General features: G+C 43.3%; 1 protein-coding gene across 1 annotated transcript; it reads left to right on the top strand.

The window, feature by feature from the left end:
* The first annotated feature begins 1,000 nt into the window (after positions 1 to 1,000).
* Positions 1,001 to 15,296, top strand: usp11 (ubiquitin specific peptidase 11). Its single transcript, XM_042097667.1, has 21 exons — positions 1,001 to 1,193; positions 2,342 to 2,451; positions 2,725 to 2,855; positions 3,108 to 3,225; positions 3,682 to 3,827; positions 4,159 to 4,220; positions 4,475 to 4,574; positions 4,799 to 4,972; positions 6,237 to 6,395; positions 7,862 to 8,086; positions 8,184 to 8,267; positions 8,522 to 8,616; positions 9,318 to 9,521; positions 9,924 to 10,045; positions 10,383 to 10,865; positions 11,199 to 11,269; positions 11,764 to 11,876; positions 12,476 to 12,625; positions 13,093 to 13,208; positions 13,419 to 13,507; positions 13,703 to 15,296. Exons 1-21 carry the CDS (start codon positions 1,084 to 1,086, stop codon positions 13,874 to 13,876), a joined length of 3,036 nt encoding a protein of 1,011 aa, XP_041953601.1. The 5' UTR covers positions 1,001 to 1,083; the 3' UTR covers positions 13,877 to 15,296.
* Positions 15,297 to 15,995: the final 699 nt, after the last annotated feature.

A 15,995-nucleotide genomic window follows, 5' to 3' on the forward strand; every position in this document is an offset into this window, starting at 1 on the left:
TTTATGAAGTCACATAGGCCTACATACCATGACATTAGATTATCATGTGACTGAATATGGAAATTGTGAGAAATTATTGATATTTTTTTTTATGTGTTTCATCCAAGTTTAAATATTTAAATCCCTGAAGTACCACTACAAAAGACATGCCTATTGGTGCACCGCATGTTTTATCTACACAGGCTACCCTGTTTTGTCATGATGACTAGATGAAAGAGAGTAAGGACCTTTGTGGTTCAAGGTAAGTCTTGATGCACGTGTATCACCGCAGTTAACATTCATAAAATGTCTGTAGCCTACTGTAGAGTCTGTCCAGGTCTCAAGGCTACACATTATCTGAAAAAGAATTTTCAGAATTTCTCAACTGCTGATTGTCTTTTAGCACACAATGATAGATAAAGGCAACCTTCATTTTTGTGTAAAATAATGTGGTAAAGCTACATTGGGTGAAGATAAAGCATAAAAGTGGTACTTAACACATTAAGTAATATAGCTGAATATATTAATATAGGCCTATGTGATTGAATATAGTCATTCAATGTGCCTGCATTGCATTTTGCTTCTCTATTCCATAACGATATGTTGACACCTTGTGGCAATGGAGAGCAATACATCTGTGTGACGGCAATGTGACAGCCTGTAACTGCCAAAAATGTGTAGGCCTAATCATTAATCACTAATTAAACTGAGTGCTTTAAATAGACAACACTCAAAATATAGATTAGGTCTTCTGAAACCACTGTGGACAATTACAATGTTCTTTATCAGATCTAGACAGAGGTTAAGGTTAATGACTTCAAGAGAATAACAAGCTGATGTGTGTAATGCAGCAAGTCAACAGAACATTTTCACCCTCTGTTTAGTGGCCAACACGTATAATAATTGAGAAAACAGTGCCCTTAAAAAGTTGCTGGACCAAGGTACACACCCACGGTACACCCATATATGGAAATCAAACACGCCCTTTTGCTTGCAAGGAAGTTGTCACCATTAAACCACTTCCTACTTCCTGCAAATACTTACTATTCCGGGGTTTGTATGCGGTGGATGAATTCAGAGCTTTACTGATATTTATGAATTATCATGGCTGCTATCACTTCTGCTTCGGCAACAGAACCTCCTGGACTAGAGACCCAGCGGCGAGAGATCGAGACCATTGTACAGAATCATGAACTCCGAGCTGGGGATAGTTGGTAGGCTCTTACCGCCCTCTTGACTGACACCCACATAGAGCAAACACTGGCGCTTAATAACAAGTGAAAAATCTGTTTTACCTGCTCGGACAGCTGCCAGTTAATGTTGGTGTACCTTACTCTCAATTGGCCTTTCAATGTTTTTGTAAGACGTGTACAAGTTGAAGAAGCCCTGATAGTTTCTGCCTAGCTACTGCGCCGACCCTCGGTGATCCAACGTGTCGTTAGCTTGTGGCTAATATGATGGGTTTCTGAAATAAGCTGGTGACGTTTGGTGACTTTTTGTGCTAGCTAGCTAGAAGCTATTTAGCTAGCTGCTGGCTAAATAGCTATTTGAGCAATACATTACGTCGTAATGTGAACTTTGGCTGGTGCTCTCTAAGAGATGACAGCAATTGCCATTGACCCTTCTCACCTGTGCCATTGTTTGGACGGACGTATTTTTAAAACATATTCTGTACTAATTTGACATGCAATTGCAACTGTTAAAATGCTAACGTTATCTAGCTAATGGTAGCTAATGTAAGTAGAATTGGCCATAGGCTGCGTCAGAAAGGTTTAGCAGGTGTTCTGTACACATTTACACAGAGACAAAAAGAAACAATTAAATTATCATAATGATTTAAGTTAACCTAGCATATATGCTGTTTGTAACTTTAAATAACACAATCATTTTAACTTTATTTCTAATCATCTCTTAAGTTTCAATTTCCAGTTAGCCAGCTGCAATTGATACTTTCGTTTTTTCCCACGATGACCTACAGAAATTCCTGTCTAGTCTTCCTTTCACTTAAGCGCTGCAACCGGTTCTTCTAGCGGAAATAAAATGTCAACAGCAAGAAATATTTTTTTAGTTGAACACACACTTTTCCAATGTTTTCGTAATAGTTAACTACCGTTTTCATAATTCGCGTTTCAAAACATTATTTCTGCTTTTGTCTGACATCACGACTGCAGTGATGATGCCATTGCCATTGTCAGCTCGTTATTTTATGTGTTTACTTTTTCGAGGCCTCACACATGCAGGACTATAACCCTCTTCCCTTATTTGCTGCTGTGTGTGTCTGTGTGTGTGTCTGTCTGTGTGTATGATGGTGTAGCTGAATGTCATTTTTGAATTGAGTTGAATGTGTTTGTTTCCAATGTAGGTATTTGGTGGAGAGGAGATGGTTTGAGCAGTGGAAAGAGTATGTAAAAACTGGGGATCAGAACTCTTCGTCCTTTCCTGGCCAGATTGATAACACAGAACTCTTTGAGGGTACGCTTCTGTTTGTTCAGACACCTATTATATGGAAAGTAATTTTGAATGTTATGACTGTATGAAATCCATGATAAAATGGTATATTAGAGAGTATTAACAGTCGTAGTAGACAACAGGATTTTTTCCCAAAAACCCTTTTATTTGTCTGTATAACTCGGTTGTCTAAATCCCCAATAAAGACATCACAACAGAGAGATGCAGAGAAAATGGTGCACACAGTGATGGAAGTAGCACCTCGGTGGATTGACCAAATAATTTTAATCCCCCCAGATTTGGATTCATACCACCTAAAGGAGCGCCTGGTGGAGAACGAGGACTTTGTGTTGATCCCAGCTGAGGCTTGGCGCAACTTGTTGGCCTGGTATGGCCTGGTGGATGATCAACCTGCATTAGAGCGGAAGGTAACTAGCTTAGCTGTGGTGACCAATGACTGGTACAGATAAACTCTGTGAGACCGGTAGTGTGGGTTATTTCGCCGTGTGGCTGTGTGCAGATGTGGGTAGCTGATAAAAGTTGAGTTGCTTTTGTTGTTGTTGTTGTAGCTGATGAAAGTTTAGTTGCTTTTGTTATTGTTGCTTTTGCTGTTGCTGTTGTTGCTCCTGCTGTTGTTTTTTAAAGAGTATATTGTTCGGAATCTGGCTGGTACTTTACAGGTTGTGGACCTACCCAGCACTGTGAAAGTTGAGGTCTACCCTGTGGAGGTCTTCCTCTGCCTACACAGCAACATGGACAATGTTGTGACAGCGCAGTTCAGCAGAGTAGACACCATACGTGAGTGGTGCTCATTTTATTCCTCTCCTATTGTTGTTGGTGTGTTGTTATTATAGCATGAACACATGTGTATTTATCATAAGAGATGTCTGAAGCAGAACAGTCGAGAAAATCCTATTAGGAAGACAAGGAAGCAGTCCTGTACTCATGGTGTCTACTCCATTGGATGCACAGAAGTACCAACTCTTCTAATTAGTTTTGCTCTGTTAGCCCCGGAAGATTAAGAAAACTGTGTTGCTTATTGGAAAAATCAGTTGATACATGTTGTAACACAGCATTAATTTATACACAGCTGTGTGTCTCTGTATGTGTGTGTCTGTAGATTATGTAAAAAGGTTAATCTGACCTGATTTAAATGCAGTGTCATACCCTTAAAATGAACAGGCTATCATAATGAAGTGGGAGGTTAAATGTGAATGTAATAATGCTGCTAAATTTGATTTTGGGGCCCCATAGAGACCATTGAGAAGATGATGAGGAAGCAGTTTGACGTTGGAGAGAGCGCTGAGACACGGCTCTGGATGAAGAGCTCCGACACCAGCTGTGAGCGCCTGCGAAACATTTACGTGTCCGTCCTTGACTCCTGCCTCAGCTCTGGGATGGTGAATAGTTGCACGCACGCACACTCACCAGTATCACATGCGCTCACACTCACACACATAACACATTCATTATATATGCACTTTCACGACCACCTAAATCCCCCTCAGATGCATCGCTACCATCTGCATTTGTCTGACTGACAGCTGAACCCACCCTACCTCCAGCACACACGTAACTTCCCAGCACGTACCCCTATTCAGTGAACACTACAGTTGCATTCAGTAGACTTAAGTCCAGTCCAGACATGTCTGTCCAGGGTCATGTTTCCTCTCTGGAGGCCTCTGAGCTGGCTTGTGTGCTGTGCTGAGACTTGCTCTGCCTGTCTTGCAGACGGTGATCATGGAGATGAGAAATGCGGACGGGACCTGGCCAAGCTCCAGGCCTCAGATAATGTGAGTCCCTCAGTAAACAACAAAAATCTCGGGGCGGACTGCCCTCTCTTGTTGTGCTTTCTGGTTTGAAGCGGGTGTTTTTGTCTGTGGGTAGTAGCAAAGTTGGGTCTGTCATTTGACACCGTTGTGTGTCAAAGATTCAGAATCAGAACTGGAATCATGTGTTATTCATAGAGAGTGTGATTGTTGATGTGGGGCAGATTCTGAGCTGATGAAAGAGGTTCTGATTGTGATGTTGGGTCCTAACTCTGCAGGAGGAACTCTGTGGAGGAGCAGGACTCGTACCGGGGGCAACCAGGGGTGTGCGGCCTGACCAACCTGGGGAACACCTGCTTTATGAACTCTGCCCTGCAGGTCAGAACTGGACTGTGTCCCTCATGGGAATATTGCCTCCATGTTTAAAGTACAGTGAACCATGAACTTGTAGCATAGTATATTATCCGGCTATACTATTATAATGACTTCAGGAAGTGTGTTTCCTAATATTAGAGTTGGTGTAAGCCCAGATGGACTATGATGCAGAGTTTTGGATATGCAAATTCAAAATTTGGTTATTATATTGCTGTTTACTTTCCTAGTGTCTTAGTAACACACCACAATTGACTGAGTACTTCCTCCGCAACGCGTACCTCGAGGAGCTCAACTTCACCAATCCCCTGGGCATGAAGGGAGAGATCGCCGAGGCCTACGCTGATGTCATCAAACAGATGTGGACTGGCAGGCACTACTCTGTGGTTCCACGTGTCTTCAAGGTAGAGTGTCAAATGTCATGAGAACCACCTTGCCGTTCACCAGTCCCTTCATTCAGCGTTTGCTTTTATGATGGATAAACAAGCAGGATGTTATTTTCAGCTTTGAAGCTACCATACATAACAGGACCTGCAGTCATAGCCTGAAAGTGAAGTAAAGGCTCCAGTGTGCTTGCCCTATTCCATTTGTGTTTACCTGGGATGAAGACTATGAGTAATACTGCATCATCCCCAGACTGATAAAACATCATAACATTCTCATTTGAGAAGTTATTGCTGTGATGTGCTGTCTAAAGGCCATACTCATAATCATGTCATGGATTGTGAACATGCACAATTTGCAATGAATCAGTTCTCCCTCAGTCGAAATGTATTTGTTCACACAATGCAGTCACACAGTCTAGCCCTAGACTTCTGCTTACAGGAAACAGATCAGAAGAGATTTTTAACTTGATTGCACTGTTTGCCTGATCAACATTTCTTGTGCAGCAGATTGCACTGTTTGCCTGATCAACATATCTTGTGCAGAAGGTATAATCTCTCAAAGCGGAATAGTCCCATTCTTGCATATTGGGTGAATAAATCCAATCTGCATGTTTTAAATTGTTAATCATACTCGCACTCAAATTGAAATGTCTGCCTTATAGTCTGAGGTTTTGGCTATTGTCTTCATATTTAATAATCTATCAGCATCTACCAGCCCGAGCTTTGGAGACCAATGGAATTGCACATTGATGATGCCACAGAGATTATTTTTGTTTCAATGGATCAGTAAGCTTGTAAGCCACACCTTTCAAAACCAGATGAACAATAAATCAGAGCATGTTTATGATTGTGTCTTATGCTGTCTTGGCCTATGAGTTAGTGGGTTGGAGTGAGTGTGTGTGTGTGTGTGTCTGTCTGTCTGTCTGTCTGTCTGTCTGTCTCTGTCTCAACCACCTGCATTACAAGGACCAACTCAGCTTCTGATCTGAATCATCTTATCTTAATGTGGTCTTTTCCAGCAGCACATAAAAAAAAAAGGTTATTTCCCACAGGTCATTAAAGCAAGTGCCCTGGATAAGGACAGCCATCTTGCTTGATCTTGTACTGTATGCAAACCAATGCAACACAAATAGTCCATAAAGCTGTACTATGTAAATGTGACTCAGTAATAATTCTGAGGACACCACCTAAACCACTCGTGTCTGTGTCTGTATGCCTGTGTGTGTGTGTGTGTGTGTGTGTGTGTGTGTGTGTGCGTGTGCGTGTGCGTGTGTATGTGTAGACGAAGGTGGGCCACTTTGCCTCGCAGTTCCTGGGCTACCAGCAGCACGACTCCCAGGAGCTTCTATCCTTCCTGCTGGACGGCCTCCACGAGGACCTCAACCGCGTCAAGAACAAGGAGTACATCGAGCTGAGGGACGCCGATGGCCGACCTGACCAGGTAAAGCTGGCTGGCAGCTCAAAATATAAAAAAAATCCTTTTTTAACCCTCTTAGTTTATGTGAGGAGAGTTATATGACGATGACATTGCGATTAGGATATCAAGGTCCCTTTATGGCCTCTGATTCCCCCGAGCACGAAGGAGAAGGAAAGAAAGGAAACATGGAAAGGAATGTTTGGATGGAGGGTTGTCATCTAGTTTTCCAGGCAACTTTTCATGGTCCGTCACGCCTCAGGCTTGAGCACACATTTCTATCCATTGTTGCCATCGTAGCCAGAAAAGCCTTCTGGCACTGTTTTGTATTGACTTCGGTAATAACAGTTGGCCCCAGGGGAGAGTCTGTGCAGTCAAGATGAATGGCAAGGTGGAAATAGGCTGCTTGGGTGGTGATGGGGGTGATGGCAGGTGATTGGCCCAAAATCTGATGGAAGTGTTGAGTTGTGCTATATAAGGCCCAGGATCCCGTGCTGCACCTTCTGTCAAATCTATGGCACGCGCACCCTGTTGTCAAGGTCCACGTGTCCAAGGCTCAGATGGACATGAGTTATTAGGGCCAGAGTGGGGTAGAGCCACAGTGGGCCGATGGCAAACAGCCTGGGGCTTGTGCAGATGCTAACGAGAGATGCTGTGGTGGAGCAGGCATGACTAATGGTCAGGTCTGGGTCTTATGCCAGGAGCTCTCACTCAGAAGGATTTATTGAGGAGTAAAATAAACGCTATTTTATACCACTTACAATGCTCAAAATATAATTACACTTATGTGGTAGTGTGGTGAGGGTCCCTACAGACAAACTGAAGTATTGTAAACTATGAAAGTGCACCACAGGGTTCCCCGAATAGCGGCTCGCGGGCCACATCCGGCCTGCAGGAGCCATGTGAGTGGCACGCCTTAGCAAACCACCAGCTTCACGTTGCATACGGTCAGGCTATTCCAATTGAAAAATTGTAGTAGTTGTCACAATGTTGCTAATTTGCTTTCAGAGGTGCAGTAAAGGAAAAAGTTTTTGGTCTTTAAATGTTTGGTCTTTAAATGTTTTCAATTTTTAAATGTTTCTGGGTGTATGCGTGTTTAATCCTGAATGCTTTGGCCTTTGGTTTGGCATGCTTGACATAATTTGACCCTTGGGCCAGACTATTTGGGGACCCCTGATATGCAGAGAGGTTGCAACAAGACCTGTATCTGAAGGAATTGCATGGCTTCGTGTTCCGGTAGTATTAAATCAGTGGGCTCGTTCGACCTCTGCAACGTTGTGTAGGTCTGGCTGAACACGAGGCATGTTTGTGTTGTAAGATTCAGCCAGATCTGCAGAGCGCTGCAAGATCGATCGCACCCGCTGATTTGACGCTTGACATGAATTCATAAAATCGGAAAAAGGTCTTCCTGAGATGTGGGCCGGTTACTTTTTTTAAAGGTATGATTTGTGGGCCTAGAATCAGAATCCATGACGGGCATTTTCTTTCTGCAGGAAGTAGCAGAGGAAGCGTGGCGTAACCATAGGCGACGGAACGACTCTGTGATCGTTGACACTTTCCACGGGCTGTTCAAGTCAACGCTGGTTTGTCCAGAATGCCACAAAGTCTCGGTGACCTTTGACCCCTTCTGCTACCTGAGTGTCCCCTTGCCAGTCAGCAAGGAGAGGGTGATGGAGGTGTTCTTCGTCTCGCTTGACCCTGGTGCCAAGCCGGTCCAGGTACACACTACCCAGCTCCAGCCCAGTTATTTCCCTCTTTATTTTAAAATGTTTTTAAAAATATATTTTTTAATATTCTTTATTTTGATCTGTCTAGCATCGAGTGGTTGTGCCCAAAGCTGGTAAGGTGATTGACTTGTGCATCGCCCTATCCCAGGTAACAGATGTGCCAGCCAATCAGGTAAACCATACATCTCCCTCCCCTTTTTTTCTGAGTGAATGCTGATAGATTATTAAATAAATATGAATGATTAATCCGAATTTGTGAAATATGTAACATTTGTGTAATGTAAATGCAAAATGTGGATGAAAAAGTGTATGTTGTGAGAATCTGTGATTAATTATAGTATAAGAAGATCCCAGATCTATTCATCATGATTTTGTGTGCGTGTGTGTGTCATTATTTTGTGTTCATTTGGTTCCTTTTGCTCTCAGATGGTTGTGGCAGACGTGTTCAACCACCGCTTCTATAAGATTTACCACTCTGACGAGTCTCTGAGCTGCATTCTGGACAGAGATGATATATTTGTGTAAGCTTTTAATCGTCTGTTAACCACTGTTAATATTAACCACAGCTCCCACTCATTGCAAATGCTGGCACTGCTACAATACAAAGATGCATGGACAGAAATAAAATGCCATCATTGCCAAAGAGCAGAATGTTCAAAGATTGCTTTGACAAAATCAGGGCAATATATGTCATTTTCAGGCATGTTTAACATGACCGTGCAAGGGAATTAAGAACAAATCCTATATCTGAGGTCTAAATGGTCTGTTACAATCAAGTCCATGGACCCTTGCCAGGATTTAAGTATAGACTGTGTGAAAATGATCAGCAGTGACCACTCTTTGTCCCTATTTGTTGCACTATACAGCTCTGGCTGTCATTCTGCAGTTTGAGTACATGTGCTGTGTATGAACAGCGCCACCTGCTGTCACAATGAGGAAATGGGCTCTTGTCTTTCCTTGTGGTATTCCCAGGTTATGTACTGTACTGTACTGTAATGTACTCTACCGTTGTGTAGTGTTTCATTCTGTACTGTGTTTATATCACATAACTGGTAAAGCTAAACTTGGCTGCGTTGCTAGGGTTACCATGTATCAGTAAGATGCACTGTAAAGCCTGGCTGTGCTAACTGCAAAATCTATAATCTGTGGGAAATGTATGCAGAATGCAAAGCATTGATATGGGTGGTAGATTGCTCACCCTGTTGCCTCTACTTTCCTTCAGGTATGAGCTGAGCAGCGGGGCAGTGGAGGATGATGGGGAGGAGGTGGTGCTGGCTGTGTACCTGCGGGAGCGCCCCCACTACCGGGACTACGGCTCAGGCAGCAGCTATGGCACCTCACTGTTTGGCCACCCGCTCCTGATGGCCGTGCCCCGCGAGCAGTGCACCCGCGACGCCCTCTACTACCTGTTCCTGCAGCGCCTGGCGTGAGTCCTGCACACAGACCAGTGGTCTCGCATGGAGTGATGTGCTACGAAGGCTGCTCCTCTTTCAGCTACAGTAGTGACACTAAAAGGGCTGTGGTTTGATATGGTTCTTATGCCAGGTCGGAAATAAAACTGAAGCATAACTATATTGACCTTATGTCAGGTGCAGTTTCATTTCCCTGAAAATGATGTCGTTGTAGAACTGTTTAGTTGGCAGTGTTCACACTACTGTGCCCCTCACAGAACACTGACTTAAAATACTAACTTAAACTTGAAATTTGAACTTAACTCTTAGTGTGTTTAACATCTGTGGGACTGTATCTTACTTGTCAAGTACAGGTTGTGTCAGGTAAGCTAAATATCCTGTAATGTTTTTGGGTGTGAATGCTTGTGTGGTTGTAGGCGCTACGTTCACACCCCGGATCCCTCAGACGAGGTTGAGGAAGAGGAGGCGGATGATGAAGGTGGGGAAGATGAGGAGGAGGAAGAGTTGTACAAGACCCAGACCAATGGACTGGGCAACGGTGAGCGTTTCTCTTTGAAAATAGCCTCCATGAAGAAAAAGAAAGTGAAACCTTGTACTGTTATACATACTTAAAGGAGAAATCTGGTGATTTTTCACATAGATCTCCATTTCTCGAGGACACGAGTACAGAAAAAAACCCTAAAACAAGCGGTTTTACCTAGCTTGAGTTGCTAATTCCAACAGCTAAAGCAGCCAGACCGCTACAACGCTACCCTCTGGGGGCATGTCCGTGAGCCCCCATGTGAAAAATGGCTGGATTTCTTCTTTAACCTGCTTGTCTCTTAGTTCTAATCTGTTTATTTGTCTCTCTCTTTCTCTAAAAACTCACAAAACAGACAAAAGAGATGATGACTGTGAAAAGGCAGGACCTTCCAAGCAGGCTGGCGAGGGGGAAGAATGCACCACTAAGATGACTCCATCAGTGGGGCAGGCTGATGGACAGAACAATGGCCAATCAGAGCCCAGTTCGGAGGATGCGGCCAGCGACCCGGAGAGGGGCAGCAGCTCGGAGGAGGGCCAGTCGGCCGGCAGCAGCAGCGCCGACACAGCCACCCAGTCGGACGTCGCCACCACCGAGGCCTCTGGGAAGGCGGAGGACCAGGACGAGGAGGACGAGGAACAGGGGGAGGAAGAGGAGAGGAGGGATGGGGATTCAACAGCTATAGCTGGTGCATCGTCAGGGAAACGGCTGACGGGGAGCGGGAGGAATGGGCAAGGTAGGAAGAGGCGGAGACCGCTTTTCACCATCCAGGCGGTCAACTCCAACGGCACCACGGAGAGAGGGATGGGCGAGGGGGGCAGCGCCTTCTCCTTCAGCTGTGAGTGGCACATCTCTTTACCAAACACATCTCTTTACACAATCTCTTAGACACAACCTCTCTTACCACTTAGCAAAGTGAACATCCAGTAGTGCATCAGCTGTGAATGTAATTCTAACACACACACTCATGCACAACACATTGGTACAGATATGATGAGTATCTTTCAGGAAGAAGCATGTGGCAGCAAGGTTCAGAGTCAGAATCCAGAAGTCCTCACACACATACCCTACCCTCGCAACACAACGCAACCCAACACAACAGAACATGTGTGATGTGTTTATGAGCCTCCTCATGTAATCTGAAGTTGGTTTCCTCTGATTCCATGTGCAGCTCAGCCTTACGTGGCCATCGACTGGGACCCTGACATGAAGAAGAAGTACTATGACGATAACGAGGCTGAGGTAGGAATGTGTGGGGTGCACACACACACACACACACACACACACACACACTTTTCCATGTTTGTATCTTTGTCTTAGTGATGGCTCAAGTAAGGCTCAGCCACCACAGTGAAGTAGGGAGCCTCTCAAGTAGGTGGAGATAGACTCTGAGAGTACAGTGTTCAACACAACAGGTTTAAGCTCAGAGAGCTAAGACACTGTGGGGGGCACCCAGGGCCTGAACAGGGGGAGAGATGAGTCTGTGGAGGAGAGATGTTCTCTGTTTAAAATCACCTAGTGGCATTGTAACATCTTGCAGCCAAGGTGGAACTGAACCTATCTTCTTGTGGCCTGGATGTTTTTTCAGCATAATATGTATGTAGGTGCGTGATGATTAATTATGCCTGAGTGTGGGCCGGTGGCTATATTTGTATACAATTCCAACTTGCACTTACAAACACAGCAACATATATTTGTAGAGTTGAAGTCATTTGTCTTGTTTGTGTGATCAACAGAAATATGTGAAACACGCCAGCATGGAGGTCCCCCATCAGCAAACTACTGTGCAGCTGCAGGAGTGTATCGAACTCTTCACTACTGTGGAGACCCTAGAGGAGGAGAATCCCTGGTAATTAATGATACCCCCCCCCCTTCTCTTTCTCTAACCTTGGGGTGATTCATCACCGCACATTAAAAACACACACAAAAGACCTCAAGTATCCTAATTATTAACTGCTCATGCTATGCAGACATGGGTATTGAGATGGTCCATTGAAATACAGACTCCTCAATAACACATTCATCATCATCCATTACTGTAGTTTCATGGCTGAATTATAATGGAGTCATTTAGCAGAAATAATTATAGCGGTCTGAAGCAACAGATTTTATCCGTTAGATACATAATTGTGGCTTTTAAAATCAATCATGAAACCCATCATGAATGATGTTAAATTAATACTCAGCTACAACACAATTACTGAAATGCAATTCAGTAGTAGACACTAAATAGAAAAAGATCCAAGAAAAAAAATTGGCTTAGAGTTGAACAAATTGGGGAAAAATGAGTAATTTCATAAAATTACCATTGAGTTTTATTATATTACCAAAGGTGTATAGGCATAAACTGATTTCTGAGGGTCTTCTTTTGGTTTAACATGGATAGACCAGGCACCACGGCTTCCTCCATAACATCTGTGTTTTCCGTCTCTTGTGATGTGTCTGCAGGTACTGCCCCGTGTGTAAGAAGCACCAGCTGGCCACCAAGAAGCTGGACCTGTGGTCTCTACCAGAGGTTCTCATCATCCACCTCAAGCGCTTTTCCTACACCAAGTACTCCCGCGAGAAGCTGGACACTATAGTGGAGTTTCCCCTACGGTGAGAGCCCATCCTCCCATTGCATGCTGTGCAGCTATGAAAACAGAAATGTAGTAAATTGTGTCTAGTACAGATAGTTAATGATATGGCCCTTACTAAAATATTAATGGTGGTAAATTATATAGGTATAAATTGTTGAGGTTAGTTACGGTATCAAAGAACCACCTGTTATATGGAAGACATTAACAAAACATGGCTTATGCAATAGTAAAATCTCAAATGGCTATGTCACACATCATGTGATGGACAGACTCTGCCGTCTGCCTCCTCTGGCTTCGGCCCGAACTCGTGCTGAATGCCCAGCTGGAGATGTGACAGACCCTGTGGGGCTGACGACAGGCTGCTGGTCATCTGCTGAAGGGTCTTGCTGTGACAGTGACATGAGATCCTCTCTTGACATGAGATCCCCTTCTTACTATTTGTTCATTTTGTTGCTCTTTCTCTCTCGACTCACTCTTTGGTCACAGAGAACTGGACTTCTCCGGCTACCTCTTGCGAAAGCCTGGGGCCAATGGGGAACCTCCCAGTCGCTATGACCTCATGGCCGTGTCAAACCATTACGGAGGCCTGAGGGATGGACACTGTGAGTGCCAGGCCTATTTCTCTGTTCTGCCTATACGCATATATATTAGTTTTCAACTCTGTTCAGTTCCATGCAACTCCATATGTAGTGTTTCACAACACAAACGTGACCTCTATCACATGATTGGATAACCTTTATGAATTATTAAAATACTCATGTGAAATTCTTTATGACGTAGAGCCAATGTCAGTATCTGTTCTCTCCTCTCAGATACCAGTTATGCCCGGAACAAAGACAATGGGCAGTGGTATTACTTTGATGACAGCAAGGTGACCTATGCAAGGGAGGATCAAATAGTGGTACGTGCGGAAAACTAATTGTAATACACTACAGTTTCTTCTTAACAGTGACTCAGTCGTTGCACAAGCAAGCTCTGTGTGTGCTTTGGGTAAACTTTCTGAACTTTGTGTGTAAGTGATTCAGAGTTTATTCACTGACCATTCCAATTTGATCAATGAAGTGAAAAAAACATCTCGCTCTCTTTGTCTCTGCAGACCAATGCTGCCTACGTTCTGTTCTACCAGCGCCAAGACAAGATCCGCAAACCCACCCTGCCCGCCCCTGCAGATGGTTGTGCTGCCTCGGTGAAGCCCGCCAACGACTTCACTTCCTCTAACCACGATGGCCTGGCTGCTGCTACTTCCTGCGTCAACATGGAAACTGACTGAAGCTGTCTCTCTCTTGTTTTCTTTTTTTTTTTATTTTGTTTTGTTTGATTATTTTGTTTTCCTACCATCCTCTTTTGGGTGTGTCCGTTTTTTTTCTTTTTTTTTTTTCTTCGTTTCTTTGTTTCATTGTTCTTTTTTTTTGGGGGGGGGGGGGGGGACAACAAAAACAAAAACAAAAACTTGAACCTTCTACCTCTTTGCAAACATGAAAGCAGAGGAAGAGGCTAAAATCTCAGGCCAAGGAGAGGAGGTGGAAGGGAGGGAGGGAGGGATGGGGTAACCAAGAAAGAGGAAGCGTCCGGGGGCGACCATAGGAGATGAGCGAATGTTGCGCGGCGGTTTTGTAGGGAACAGGTGCGGACAGATTCAGAAGTGGCGGTCGAATATGTCTGTGTTTTTCTGCTTTATTATCTGTTGCAAACATCCTTACGCTCAGAATGTTTGGGTTGTTGCCACATGTTGTTGAATTTTCTTATTCATTCAAATGGTGAATGTAGCTACTGCATGTCTGGGCAGGAGAAGCATTAAGAGTGCAGCCAATTTTATTCCACTGTGTCTGACTCAGTTCCTGCCTCCCCTTACTACTTACACCAGCAGTTGGCTTTGTGGAATACGCTACAGCTCACAAGATCTGAAAGGGTGATATCTAAGAACAGTGATCTGTGGCTGAACAGGAAAGAATTCTTTTTTTTTTTTTTTTTTTGTCTGTCAAATAAGTATCAGTTATATCAATCACATTCCGTTTTCCCCTCCCTCCGTCATATCAGGGACTGCATGAACAGATGTGGCTGACGAGTTGCAATAAGTGATCCTGCAAGGCAAGCTGAAAGACCACATACTTGTTGTTGAGGCATATTTTATGTAAAGACAGATGTGGTTGAACAGTAGCTTTGAATCTTGTGATAGATTATTTATTGATCATTTTAAGATTAATTATGAGGGACACTGGTGGGATTTTGTGTTTGTTTTTCTTTCATAAGTATGTTTCCTGGTGTTTTCCCAGTGACATCAGAATGCTTTTAAAACAGATCTTCCACTTGTTCTTTTAGAAAGTAAACCTCTGTTGCAGGACACAGATTCATATTTCTAAGGAAGAGTTTGTATTTATCTTTTGCAATAGATTCAACAACAAAGCATTTAAATTATACTCTTTTCTGTTTTGCCCCCAACACTTGTGCAATTTCTATATTCCTTTGAGCAACGAGAATATTTCAGCTAAGTGCTTTCTGGATAGAGCTCTTGATCTGTTGATTTTTAAAAATTGCATCTGTACAGTATTTTTGTATTGTATTATCTTTGATCATCTGGATCAGATGCAGGGGACTGGTGATCTTTACTTTTATTTTGTTTATAGATTGAATATATTATTATATTGTATACGCTTCTTTTGATATAAATAAATGATGATTAATAGGCTTGAGGGAGATTTTACACTTTGTCCATTTGTTGCTTTTGGTATATTCTTTTACCATCCAATGATGGGACTCATGTTTTCCTTTTGCTGGGAATCTTGGATTTTATTTTAAGTGCCCTGATTATGAATAAGATGAGTGGACTGTTTGGCCAGGTCCTGTGTAGAGTGCTGATCATTTATTGTTGTGGCGATTCTGAGGGTTACCAACTTGACACCCTATAGCTATGGTGGCAAACAGGCTGTGGCTCAGCATCCACTTTCTACTGTGTGTAGTGCTATCTCCTTCACATATATATGGCTAAGTGTTATATGCTTAAAGGTACTTCCCACTTAATTGCTTGAAAGGCTAAATTTCACTTGTTTTCATACAGGATGTATACGGTCAGTGGCTTGGATAAGTAATTGCAAAATGACAAAACTTGCATTGTTCTTTACATAGCACAGTCTTAGAGAGGACTTCTGAGGGTGTCACATTGCTTTTGCCTTCACATTAACTGTGGTGGTGCCACCACTACCTTCCACTTAAAGTATTAGGATATTTTAAATGTAGAGCGCACTGACTATGAGGATATTCTCCTGCACATTTGTGTGCATCACATGGAGCTGTTATCACAGATATTGTTTTATATACTCGAACAGCCAACAAAATTATTTTTTTATGCTGTCAAACTCAGTGTTCACTGCTGTATAATCAAAAGAGGCTTC

The sequence above is a fragment of the Alosa sapidissima genome, chromosome 7 (assembly GCF_018492685.1).
Source record: "Alosa sapidissima isolate fAloSap1 chromosome 7, fAloSap1.pri, whole genome shotgun sequence".
NCBI lineage: Eukaryota > Metazoa > Chordata > Actinopteri > Clupeiformes > Clupeidae > Alosa > Alosa sapidissima.